This window comes from Leptidea sinapis, chromosome 17 (genome assembly GCF_905404315.1).
Source record: "Leptidea sinapis chromosome 17, ilLepSina1.1, whole genome shotgun sequence".
In the NCBI taxonomy this organism is placed as follows: Eukaryota; Metazoa; Arthropoda; class Insecta; order Lepidoptera; family Pieridae; genus Leptidea; species Leptidea sinapis.
The window spans coordinates 13,113,193-13,127,020 of record NC_066281.1 but is presented as its reverse complement, the minus strand read 5'-3'; the positions used below and the strand labels follow the sequence as shown (position 1 = coordinate 13,127,020).

At 36.1% G+C, this 13,828-nt stretch overlaps 1 protein-coding gene across 1 annotated transcript in view; it reads left to right on the top strand.

Annotated features, from left to right (window-relative positions):
* The window catches only part of LOC126968889 (thioester-containing protein 1 allele S3-like), a 44,788-nt gene that overhangs the window by 22,555 nt on the left and 8,405 nt on the right, over positions 1-13,828 (top strand). Inside the window, exons 14-20 of the mRNA XM_050814026.1 lie at positions 880-1,027; positions 4,717-5,021; positions 7,102-7,262; positions 8,162-8,404; positions 10,304-10,446; positions 10,893-11,103; positions 12,545-12,722. Coding sequence (XP_050669983.1) covers positions 880-1,027; positions 4,717-5,021; positions 7,102-7,262; positions 8,162-8,404; positions 10,304-10,446; positions 10,893-11,103; positions 12,545-12,722 — 1,389 coding nt within the window. The remainder of the gene's footprint in view (positions 1-879; positions 1,028-4,716; positions 5,022-7,101; positions 7,263-8,161; positions 8,405-10,303; positions 10,447-10,892; positions 11,104-12,544; positions 12,723-13,828) is intronic.

Sequence of the window (13,828 nt, the reverse complement as noted above, 5' to 3'; positions counted from 1 at the left end):
TTTGAATTTTTGAAGAGCGTTACTAAAAGATTTCAAGTTGAGAATAAATTTATTATTATTGTAAAAAATAATCAAATTAAACATTATTTATTATTCCTTCTAAATACTTCTGAAGATACTGAAGAACTTATAACCAGAAAATAAACACAAAAACTGGACTGACACTTTTGTTGATTAACACAAACAATATAGTATGACATATATATAGTATAACTAGCTGACCCAGCAAACGTTGTATTGCCGATATTAAAATCGTGATACAAAAGTAACTGTTGATCGTAGATGGGTGAAAATTTGAAGTTGTATGTATTTTTAATGCTGTCTCATAATCAAACAAATTTAAAAAAAATACCAAAAAAATTTAAAAAAAAATTGGTGTCACTAAAAAAATTGGTTAACCACCCTTAACATTTAGGGGGATGAAAAATAGATGTTGTCCGATTCTCAGACCTACCCAATATGCACTACAAATTTTCATGAGAATCGGTCAAGCCGTTTCGGAGGAGTTCAATGTGTAACACCATGACACGATAGTTTTATACATTAGATAAAGTATAGTAATATAGTACAAATATATACTAGTAAGTCTAATGATGTTTTATTAAGGTGCGCTTAAAAGACATATATTGCCTTCTGTCGTACTACGTACCTATTATAAAATATATATATTTTCATATATGTTTACAGAAATACGAAATCTTATTTAAGTAAATAATATTTTACATTATAATTTATTATATAAATAAATTGTTTCTACTTTTTTATACCACACACTAACATAATTCTTAAGAAGCTTTATTCATCACTGGCCAATTCATTATAATTTTATAGAGTTCCATAGGGGGCAGAAACTATCTTGTGTTATTTCTGATGTTCTAGATGCATCATCAGAAGTAATGGAGACAGGTACACGTGCTCCTCAAGCTGGCCCGTATGCTTTCAGTCGTCTCCCACCACCAGTGTCACCACGGTTCTACCTCACTACGGCCTCGCACCAGACCTGGATGTTCAACAACTTGACTATTGGGTATTAAATATTTACCGGATATTTTTATCTTGTATGATTATTAGAACAATTTACTTAGAAGTTTAGGGCTTAGATTAAGAATTGGTCTTCGCTGCGGTCCAACTACCTACCGCAGGCGTAGTCGCAAAGTGCGGGACTACGCCCAAGTGGGCGTACTCAAGCCAGTCTCGAAGAATGTGTGACTCCACGTACCACGTGTTAAACTTTGCAAATAATTGAAACTAAATTCCCGGATTGCGTAGTAAATCTTTGTAAAAATAATACAACAAGAAATAAGAAGCACACTGGCATCACAATATATCATCAATAAGTATTTTGAATTTTGAACTGAACTATATAGTGAGAGATCATCATGTAATCATGATGCATCTTTCCTTGTATATGTGAAAAATTATTCAAAATTATTTAAGAAAGTATGTACTATTGCTAAGTCAATGCATATTAGAGAAATAATTAAAAATGCTTCAAATAAAATAAAAATGACTTGGAAAGTTATTAACTGGGAATCTGGAAGAGCGAAAGACTGCAAGTTTGAATATAATCTAATAATAAACAATTCAAAAATCCACTCTGAGCAGGAAGTAGCTTCTGCTTTTGAGAAATTTTTTTCTGACATTCCAGTTTCCATCTCAAGCACCCTTGTCTCCTCCACCAGTGTTGCCGAGTTACTTCTTTTGGAAAATGTTAAGGAATGTAAACAAAATTTCAAATTCAGTGTTGTTAGCCCAGCAGAAATAATTAAAACTTTCAGATCCTTAGAAATGAAAAAAACTGCTGATATATGGGGCATATCTGTAAAAATAATAAGTTCTGTTATTGACGTCATAGCACCATATCTAGCACTAGTTTTTAATAGCTGTATTGAACATGGCGTGTTTCCTGACCTTCTGAAGTATAGTAAAATTACACCAATATTTAAATCGGGACTCACTTCTGACCCGAATAACTATCGCCCTGTTTCGGTGTTGCCGACCCTTAGTAAAATTTTTGAAAAAATTATTTTAAGCCAAATGCTTACTCACTTTAACACTTATAAGTTACTTCATATAAAACAATTTGGCTTTACTAGGGGACGCTCAACTACGGATGCAGGTGTTGAACTCATCAGGAATATTTTTGAGGCCTGGGAGGAATCACAGAATGCACTTGGTATCTTCTGTGATTTATCTAAGGCTTTTGATTGTGTTCAACATTCAACGCTGGTCAGGAAGCTATGCCACTATGGTATAAGAGGATCTGCACTCGATCTTCTGATCTCATATTTAAATAATAGGATTCAGAGGGTCGAGGTGAATGGCAGGAGATCTCCTGGGACTCCTCTCGGTATGGGGGTACCACAAGGGTCTATTCTTGGACCCTTCCTCTTCCTAATTTATATAAATGATCTACCTAACCTTGTAGAAAAAAAACACAAGGTGGTATTGTTTGCGGATGACACTTCACTTATATTCAAAGTGAAACGAAGCCAAGTTTTATATGACGAAGTAAACAATGCTCTATCTGACATCGTGTACTGGTTTAGCGCCAATAACTTATTGTTAAATAATCATAAAACCAAATATATTAAATTCACCGCGCCAAATGTCAAAAATGTAGATGCGAATATTTTATTAAATGGAGAGGTGGTAAAACCAGTGGAATCTGCTATATTTCTTGGCATTACTCTTGATTCCAAATTGCAGTGGGGCCCCCATATTGAAGGATTGGCGAATAGGCTTAGTTCTGCAGCATATGCGGCTAAGAAAATCAGACGGTTAACTGACATAGATACGGCGAGATTAGTATACTTTAGTTATTTTCATAGTATTATGTCCTATGGTATATTGTTATGGGGCAGTGCGGCCGATATTAATACTATCTTTGTGCTGCAGAAGAGGGCTATTCGCGCGATTTATAACCTAGGTCCTAAAGAATCATTAAGAGAAAAATTTAAAGAAATAAACATTTTGACTGTTGCTTCTCAATACATTTTTGGTAATGTTTTGTATGTTCATAAGCACATTGAGGAATTTTCTAGAAACTGTGACATTCATAATGTTAACACGAGGAACAAACATAAACTTGTTATGCCTACTACTCGGTTGGGTCGAGTTAGTAAGTCTTTTGTTGGGCGATGTATATGCTTCTACAATATGATCCCAGAAGATGTACAAAACAAATGTGTTACGAAATTTAAAAGAATTGTTAAAAAACGTTTGTGTGGGAAAGGTATTATAGCATAAACGATTTTCTTAATGACACCACGGACTGGGATTAAAGCGAACACCCTCAGGCTCTTTAATTATTAATGTTTATTGTACGATATTACATTGTAATCCATATTTTATATAAAAAAAAAGCCCGCTGAGTTTCTTGCGCCCATTCTTCTCAGGTCTGAGGCAGTCTTTTTTGAATGGGTGGTAGATTTTGACGTTCAATAAGTGATTATAAATCCTATTTTGAATAAAAATATTTGAATTTGAATTTGAATTTATTAATTTCAATGTAAAATAACGTTTAAAAAAATAAGTTTATATAAGTTGCAAAATTTGAAAGATGCCATTGAATGGATACAAGTATCGAATAGTTGCCGTAGTAGAAAAGCTATAAAAGCTATGTTAGCTAGAAAAGCTATCTTAGGTAGTGCAGTGTCTAGTCGGAGCGCAGCGGAGACCAATCCTTAATCTTATATCCCCTGAAGTATATGGCTGGTTTTTGGATCTCATGTGACACGTGTCAAAATAAAGTCAAACTTTAATGATGGTGTCAATTTCGTGGTTCTCGAGGTTCTTGAATCTGAATATGTGTGTGTGTGTTTTTAACAAAAAACTTTGATCACGGGTGTTGTTTTCGATCTTTATAATTAATCCGAATGTGAAAACAAAATGCACCTTCATTTTGTATCGGTGCCATCTGGCAGAACCTTTGGAAACGATATCCATATATCATCAGCAGCCCCTCGTGACATTTAGAGTTGACAGTTTCTAATAGTCTTCCCATTGTAATTAATTTTTGTATGAAAGGGAATGACTGATAATTATATGACTTTGATTTTGTCGTTATTTTCTTAATTTATAGTGTTGTAAAATACATATAAATAAATAATTCTAATAATAATAAATATTAAATTGTTTCAAATCCTATTCCACTCCGACAACCTTGGAAACGACATTCATATTGTCGTAATAATATATGCTATATTATTTTATCTTCTTTTCGTCACGGTTGTCTGGGGAACTCTTTGGAAGCAAGATAGGCTGTGGATTAAATAGTGAGAGACTGTCTCCGCAATTGAAATCATGTGATTTGTAATCAAACTATTTGTAGAACAAAACTCTGCTCCAATACTGCGCATTCTTTCTATGTTCAGTGCATTGCATGGTTACCAATACTAATTGCGATTTGTTTGAGAATGGATGGAGCGATTTTTTATCGGTTTGGCTTTCCATGAAAATAATCTATTTTAATTTAATAAATTTAAACAATATTTTTTTTTATGAAAATAGGGGTCGAGACGAGCAGGAAGTTCAGCTGATGGTAATTAATACGCCCTGCCCATTACAACGCAGTGCCGCTCAAGATTATTGAAAATCCCAAAAATTTTCGACACCTTGAGACATACGATCTCAAGTCTCATTAGCCCAGTAATTTCACTTGTGAAATAAATCAAGAAATTTAAGTGGTATAAAAATATGGAACTTATTTTACAGGAGTGACGGTAAAGGCACTAGGGAAGGTTGGTCTCCTTTAAGTCCTGGAAGCTGGTCTGTGGGAGCGTTTGCAGTACATCCCACTCTTGGACTCGGAATCGCGTCACCTCAGAGGTTCACCACGAATGTGCCACTTACAATAACTGCAGAGCTCCCGGAAACATTACAAAAGGGTGAAACTCTAGCGGCCGTCATAACGCTAAGGAGTTCTCTGACCGTCGATACAGCCCTCGATGTAACATTCCACAATTCGGACCAATATTTTGAATTTGAACCGTTACAAAACACCGTGGACTCCCCTAAAAGTAAGTTTATTGATTTATATATCAACTAGATGACCCGGAGGAAGTTGTTCTGTTCATTAACAAAAACAGACATAAACTTATGATGCCTACTACTCGGCTAAGTCGAGTTAGGTGGGGCGATATGATTTTACAACAAGATCCCAGAAAATGTCCAAAAGAAAAGCATTACGTTATTCAAAAGAAGTGTAAAGGTTACTATAACATAAATGACATTGACTCTCAGGCTATTAAATAATAAGTTTAATTGAACAATATTACTTTATTAAACATTTTCCGATGAAAAAAAAAGTCGGCTGAGTTTGTTGCGCCCGTTCTTCTCAGGTCGGAGGCATTCATTTTGGAATGGGTGGTAGTTTTTGACTTTCAATAAGTGATGTTACATCCTATTTTGTATAAAAATATTTGAATTTTAATATAAAAAAAAAAACTGTTGTGGGTGGAATTTCGCGAAAGGAATATTCCCACCAAATTCCAAGTCTCTACGCCTTGTAGTTCCAGATATATCATGATGAGTCAATATATATGTGGAAATCTCTTATAATCTATACATAATAGATTCAAGAATTTAATAACTTGAGAGATTCATTTTAAATCATGAAATTCTGTTATTTTGAACTGAACGATTGTTATTATGAATGCCTGATATAATAATTTCTAATGCTGTTTTTTCCAACTGAAATAATAGCTATCTAACGCGAGATGACTTGTCGTATTGTCCAGTTGTTACTGTTGTACTATTTAGAATTGTAACTATGTCGATTGATAACTGTCATATTAAATATCTTTAACAATATTCAATGCCACTCTGAATGCGCGCAAATTGAACAGGCCGCTCTCACAGAACACTTTTTCTCTAACGAGGCCGCTTTAGAGAAATAATATTTATATTATTTTGAGACCCTCTTGACATGAGACCAGAAATAAATGACCAGTCTACAATTGCTAAGAATAAATCTATATCGAGCTTTTATCCTTTTCTATATTCCTTACAACATTTGTGCGAAATTTCTTCATGATTGGTATGAAAAAGAAAATGAAAAAATGTTTATTTCTGTAACTAAAATGGTACAAACATAATAGTGGATGTGACCTTCTATTAAGTGACAAACACCTGTGCCAGAAGGCCACGCTCTTCCATATCAATTAAAATTAACAGTACCAAAAACTAGGCATCACAAATTAAGTCTAAAAATATAATTTAACAAAAGAAAAATATTATACAAACAGGATGTCTGAGTGTGTGTGTGTGTGTGTGTGTGTGTGTGTGTGTATGTGTATTTATGTGAGTATGTGTGTATGAGCATGTGTGCGTGTGCAGACCACACGTGTGTGTCATTGTTAATTTTCGTAAAACACTACTTATTGTACTATCAAGAAGGTATACCTAAAATTTACTCCGTGTAGTTAAATAGCTCTTCCATTTCCGCATAATTCATGGATTTCAACCAAGTGGTTAAACTTCGTCTACATTCCATTTTGTTACGCGTATAGATCTTGAGTATTTCATTAATGAGGTTATAAACATGTTCTGATTGTTTCATAAACTGTCGCATTGCAATAGTGGTCTTTACACTAGTTGGCTTAATAATAACTTGTTTTGTTCTTTTCAAAAGGTAAGAAGGATCAGGGATTAAAGTTTGGTGTCTTTTAAGAGTAACATGAATAACATAAAGTTTTCTAACGGATAGTACGTCGCAGTCTTTATATAATTGTTCAGTACAATAGAGTCTTGGCTTTAGAAATGTCACTTTTGAAAGAGCTCTCTGTGATCTTTCCACAGTTAAGAATTTAGTTTTTGTGGCACCACCCCAGACAGGAATGCAGTAAATTAAAATTGACTGTGCCAGAGAAGTATATATTAACCTAAGCAAAGGCTTAGAAGCAACATGCCTTAGTTTTTTAAATATCCGTTTTATGAGTCACAGATACTCTAAACTCTCACAGATCTCTATGGTATGAGTAGTCAAGCCGTGAAAGTAATAATAAAAGTTACATCCCCACGCTTTGCGATAGGGACAGGTCGCCATATTGGTGACGTCACACGTTTTCCTGTGATATTAATGAGCAATGACTGTTAAAGAAATAGAGCTGTTCCGTCGCGTGCGCGTCGCGGTGCCCGCTCGAGGGTCAGCCAGCACGGCGTTCCTGGTGAGCATGGCACGTGTTGGAGAAGCTCCTGTCATCGTGGAGGCGACGGGAACCGGCGTGTCGTCTTCTCTATTCCGCACTATCGACGTACAGGTAACAACACTCATCCTCCTAGGACCTTTAAAAGAAAAAGACAATCTATCTACATGTATATATAATGAAAATGGTCATTGTTTGAGGCTCTTTCAAGCCTAAGCCACTGATCGTATCCACATGAAACTACCACCATTCGATGCGAAATTCATCCTAGATAGTTAATGGGTAGGTACTTATTTTTCGAATTCCAACGTTCCTTCCTTTTAAAATTCGCACAGCAAAGCGGGCGGGAACGGCTAGTTTTATTATATTAATAAAAATAGTGTTTGGTTGAAAAGATAATGGTTGAAATTTAAAATGATTATCAATTCCTGCTTTACATCCTACTTTTCGACGATAGATGAATAAAATTACATATATTAACAAAAATGTTATTTTACAAATTGAAAAATGGAATAATTTTATCAAATTAATGTATTGTCATCCGTCCTCGATAAATCTACGAAGTTTGAACGAAATCTGGCCGTTTAAATTGGATCAAAATCGCACCCAAATGAGTCAGTTACAAACAAACATACTTACAGGTTAAGCTAATAAAAAGCGTGTAAAAATTAACGAGACCAGCAAGTCATTGCTCTAGTATAGTGGTAAACGACAAAGCATGCCCGTCAATGCAGCGCCACTTAAGATTCTTGAATCATTGGAATTGCTTCCGCGCCCGATGCTTGTAGCAATAAAATATTTAAATGGTACTATACCACAGCATACATACATTACTTTTTATGGTATAAAAACTGCTATCCACAACTTTGTTCCCGTAAAATTTCACTTACGTTAAAGGCATTGAACTGTCAGATTGGCTAAAGGTAAATCAGTCAGACATTTAGTACAAAGCTTGCTATTTTCAGATTAAACATACATCTATTTTCTAATCATATGTATGGATTTTAATATAGGATGGATTCGAAGAAGAAGTCTGGTCATGGGCCCTTCTGGACGCTCGGCGTGGAATAGCCCGCGCTAACGTGACCCTATCCCCAGCGGCAGGTACCAGGGTTGCTGCGGTGTCGCTCGAGGCTGCGGGAGACCTGCTGGCCAACTCCTTCCGGGCTATGAAGGCGCCACCTACCGTCGCTGCAGACGCCTCGTATGCCTTACGCCCGCTCGCCAGGGCTTGTATTCTGTTGGACTACCTTCAGGTATTTATATACTTTATGATTTTTTCATGGAAATAAGTTACGGAATACCTGCCTCGGTTGAGCTTTCTTCGGATCAGGGGCGTGCATATCATATAGACAATTAGGCAGTGCCTACCTCGTTATGAACCTAAATATATGTAGCACTAGTGTTAAAGTTAATTTAATACCTATGGTAGGCAGTCATACACGAAGCAAGCAGCGTTTCATACAACTTATGTTGTACTATCGGAATAAAGCGCAACTATGACAAGTTAGATTCACAGTGCCTACCTTGTTGGAAAACCACGCTTCTGCTTCGGGTCATCTTCCCACAAGAGTGATAATAGCATCAGATAATTATTTGAGCAACACAAGGAACATAAACATCAAAATGAAAAGGACCAATAGGCAAAAGAAAGGTTGGCTGACCAAAAAGACTTATCTATGAATTACTGAATTAATCGTGATGCATTAAGTATTAGCTATAACAATGTGCAGTAATCGCTCCTATAACGTTGTGACATATTACGCGATTTCAAATGCCCGTATAACGCACAGTTACCCACATACATATTTGTGTACTGTGAAATTTATAATTATTTGTACAGTTCATAATTAGCCTCACGTCGCTTCGTTCATAATTTTATGCACGTGTGTCAATTGTGTTATTATAAAATTAAATTATTTTATATAGAATAGCAAAATTGTGCAAACCAATTGTTTGAAATAATTAATATTATTATTTTTAGAATTACGACGTCGTATAAACGCGTTATACGGGAATAACCCCTATAATGCGTATTTTTTTAAATAATTTAAACTAATTAACAATTTATGTAACAAACTAGATTTCCACTTGTAAATAGATGAACTATGAATGTCAGGTACTTCATTTTCGTGTAGTGTACATTGTATTGACGACTAATTCTATTGATAAGGTTGTTTTCAACTTGATTCCCAAAAAAAAAATACCAATCAAATTGAGAACCTTTTTTGAAGTCGGTTAGTTGGTTAATCATTCATTGGTCGAGTTGAATACATGTTTCGTATAAATTTAATTATAACTCATAAAAATAAATATACATAAGTATATGTTTTTCTTTAATTGCGATTAAGTACCTCTTGCTTGTGGCAGACTGTCTAGCGGTTGGCTTCCTATTTCTTGAGTCAAGTACACATCTTGATAATATTTTCATTGGTCTATGGCAAGGGTCTTTATTATTTGAAATAATATTTTAAAGCCAAATATGATAAAGAAAAATAGCTCGCGGTAAGCTCAGTTGGGACAGCACTCGCACGGAACGCGAGAGGTCGTGGGTTCGAATCCCGCATCGTTCATAAAATTTTATTTTCAAATTTTATTTGAATTTGTTGTTTTTCTCGAGAACTAAAATATAAAAAACTGGCTCAAGACCGTCAGTGCAGTTTCTCACATTAATTTTAGTCCTTGTGTGATATAATTCAGAATTTTATTTGAAACCATACAATAAATGGGTAGCACTTAATTATTATAAGTTGTTTTTTATTCTAGACCTCGTTAAATTTTCCCACAGTGTCCGGACTCCACCTAAAACTATTTGCCAACCCTTGGTCTATGATTTATTCTGTGTTTTAACCGACTTCAAAAAAGGAGGGGTTTTGGAGTCAGTGTCATCCAGGACAGGTTTGTAACTACACACATAGTTATGGATGAGATGTGCTTGAGTCGGACGCGCGACGTGAGGAGGCCAGAGGTGACAGCGGGCCGCGGCGGAAGATCACCGATTCCAAAAATAATAATAATCGTAACTAGAATTAGATTGTATAAAAGTACGCAATTATTTTTTAGTTCATATTATATCTATTGTTCTGGTATAGTGTTTTTGAAGTCGGTTGTTTTTTGTTAAGTTTTTTTAATATAGATAGCAATTCGATTTAAAGGTGACGGAACAGGAGGATGAAATAACAATAAGGAAGGAGGCCCAAGCACAAGCGTCCTTCGGCTATCAACGTCTCATGGCTTATCGGAGGAGCGACGGTTCCTTCTCACAAGAAACAGGAGAGGATGCTGAATCTGATGTCTGGTAAATATATTTTGTTTACATATTCAAATTATAACAATTATACAAAATTTTCTATGAAGTTGTATATTTCCTGATCAACTGTTCAAGAATTAATATTTAATGATAAACTTTCGCACAGTTTTTTTTTTTCAATTACCCACAATTCAAGTTTTACATAATATTTAGTGTTATTAGGTAAATACTACACGAAAACAAATGAAAATCTGGATAATTTGTACGCAATTGAAATGTGATAGGTACCATCAAAATCTCTCTATATCCCAACTGAAAGAACTACCATCTGAACTGCCGAGAACTTCATACATTAAAATATCAGAAGTCATGTGAAAAAGTCAATCTATGCAAACAAATGACTTGATTTGATTTAATTTGATTTGATTTGATTTGATTTGATTTGATTTGATTTGATTTAATTTGATTTGATTTGAAAGTATCGTGTGATGTAGGATGACAGCAGTGGCAGCACGGTGGCTATCTCGATCGGGTCGCTATGTGTCTGTCTCTCCTGATGCCGCGACCTCGGCTGCGCGCTGGCTGTCTCGCGCCCAGTCCGCAGACGGTAGCTGGTCCGAGCCGACCAGCAAACTAAATGCTCCGGCAGCGCAGGCGACTCTCTCACTCACTGCGCAAGCACTGCAAGCTCTATTGGACACCAAGGTAGGTCCTGTTTCGGTGACAAGCCACTGTTTAAACACTATCGTCTACTTTTAAATAATGCTGTATTACGAACAAAATAAATAGGAATGAAGGATACGACTCATTGTCACTGAAATATTCAGTCGTTTAATAATTTAATCGGTCTAAGTGCTACGGAACCAGTTGCTGATCGCTGTGACGTCAGTACCTCCTCCTCGCGTCATTTTACTCATTACTGAGGGTCGTGACTCCCCCGCTGCATCAGTTTCTCCCGTACGATTCCCCTCCATCTGCTGCGATCCTTAACCTTATGAAGGGCATCATGGAAGTTAATGTTCAGAGCAGATCGTATTTGATCCGACCATCTCGTGGGACTGTGTCCTCTGGGACGCCTGCCATCTACCTTGCCTGTCACCATTAGCTGTTCCAGATAATGACCCTCTTTACGAGCAATATGTCCAAAGAATTTTTAGCATCCTACGAAGGCATATTGTGGAAAGTCTGTCCATGGCATCTGCAGCATTTTTTTTTGACGTGACGTCAGTAGGTACACTACACTCATTATGGCGAGCATCCTAGCGAAACTCTCTGAGAAAAAAATACCGTGTGGTGTCGTGGGACACCGGATAGGAACGAAGTTCCTAATTATAAAAATGTTAATTTTAAGTTCTATTCGAAGTATAATGAAAATAATTATTCGGGTATACATTTTTTATTATGATTTTTTTATTGATACAAATAAAAATACTACTTTACACGATTACTACATAGACACCGGGAGAACATAATTAGTATGGTAGCGGTGATAGTAATGTCTTTCATAACGGTTGACATCATGTGTCATCCTAGAAACATGTACCAGGGCTTCATATGCAACTTAGAGGTTCATGCACAATGCAGGTTTCACTTCTGACATGTGTACTTTGTACGCACGCAATTTTTTAGTTTTATTTTATTCAGGCCTACTTCTTATAGTTTCTTAACTAGGAAAATTTATTTACGTATATGCCGGCCCTGATATTGAGGTTTTATGCGTATCGGCAAATTATGAAACCTTAACTAATTTTACCAGTGGGCCTCCCACTTTGTACAGGTCCTTTGCACAGGATGCCAGCTAGATTATGTTTACCACAACGGCGCCTATTTTAAGTTAAGCAGAAATGTGTAACTATTATTGTGTTTCGGACTGAAGGGCGCCGTAGCTAGTGAAATTACTGGGCAAATCAGACCAAACATCTTATGTCCCAAGGTGACGAGCGCAATTGAAGTGCCGCTCAGAGTTTTGGCGTTTATCAAGAATCCTGAGCGGCAGTGCATTGTAATGGGCAAGGCGTATCAATTACCATCAGAACATCCTGCTCATCTAGTCCCTTTTGTATGATTGCAATAGTAGCTTACAGCTCCATAGATGCCTCTTTTCATTTGTAAGTCGTCAACTAATTAGCCTAATCGGCTGTAACAGGGCGGTGATGTTCTATACAAGAACACGATAAACAAAGCGGTGAACTACATAGCCCAGCACCTGAGTGCAGACCTCGATGCCTACACCCTCGCTGTGGTCAGCTACGCCCTCACTGCTGCGCGACACCCACAGGCCAGCGAGGCCTTACAGCACCTAGAGAAGAGGGCCAATACCACTGGTAAGAACGGTTATCGAAAATATCAAAACACACTCATAAAATTATTTTACAAGGAAAATACATGATTGCATTTAAAATTTAGAGATCTTATTGAATTTTGGTCAGTTTTAAAATTACTTTTTTTCCACCTCGATGATAAGCTCACCTTTAGTAAGGACTAATTCTAGGACTTTTCTCCTTCGTACTAAGGAGTACGAGGGAGAAAAGTGGCCGTTTCTCTCCCGGAAAGACTACTTTTGTCCCTCGTACCAGGGACTAAAAGAAATCTTTTCATCCAGGTGGGAAAAAAATTATGTACGCACTGTATATAGGCACCACATACGTATCTATAGTAGGACATTGTCAATATTCCGCGGGTGAGAATTTCTCAACATAGAACATTTCTCCCCAGATACGTAATATACTATTTTTAAAATACTAAACGCATACTTACTAATTTAAATAACCAATACTATACGTCTAGATAGTCTTGCTGATAGACAAAGGATCAAAACAGGCCAGGAATATTAGTTTAGTGTGCGTGACAAGCTACGTCTTACACTCGCGATTTGTATGACACTTTGTGTTAGTGACCGTGAATTGCTCAAAATAGAGGTTAGTTCTATATTCTTCTATTTTTTTCAACATTATCACAGCTGTCGTAGTCTATCTAGACGTATGATTGATCTATGACCAATACCTAGCATTCTATTTTCGTCCTTATTGTCAAGACAGCGTCAAATTTTTAGTTTTTTCTACATCTCTCCTTTTATCTGTCAGCCACGATCAGTAATCTTACACTTTATTGAGTCTATACTCTATGGCCTAAAAAGCCTTATTTACTACGGTAAATAATGCTTTTGCCAGTACTTTTAGTGACATAGACAGCTAAATCAAGGTTAGTTATGGTACTTTATAACATACATAATATTTTCATGTATAAATCATCAGACCAAACATTTTAATGTAATGTAAGGAAAAAACCTTGTTAATATAATTTGCCAAGATGCTGCTTGGTATATTTTGTAATTTTCAATTTTCCCGCCTTAGCTGTATGGTACCTTTGCCATTCCTTGAAGGACAAATTATTATATATATATATATATTGTATCGCGAAATGTATATAT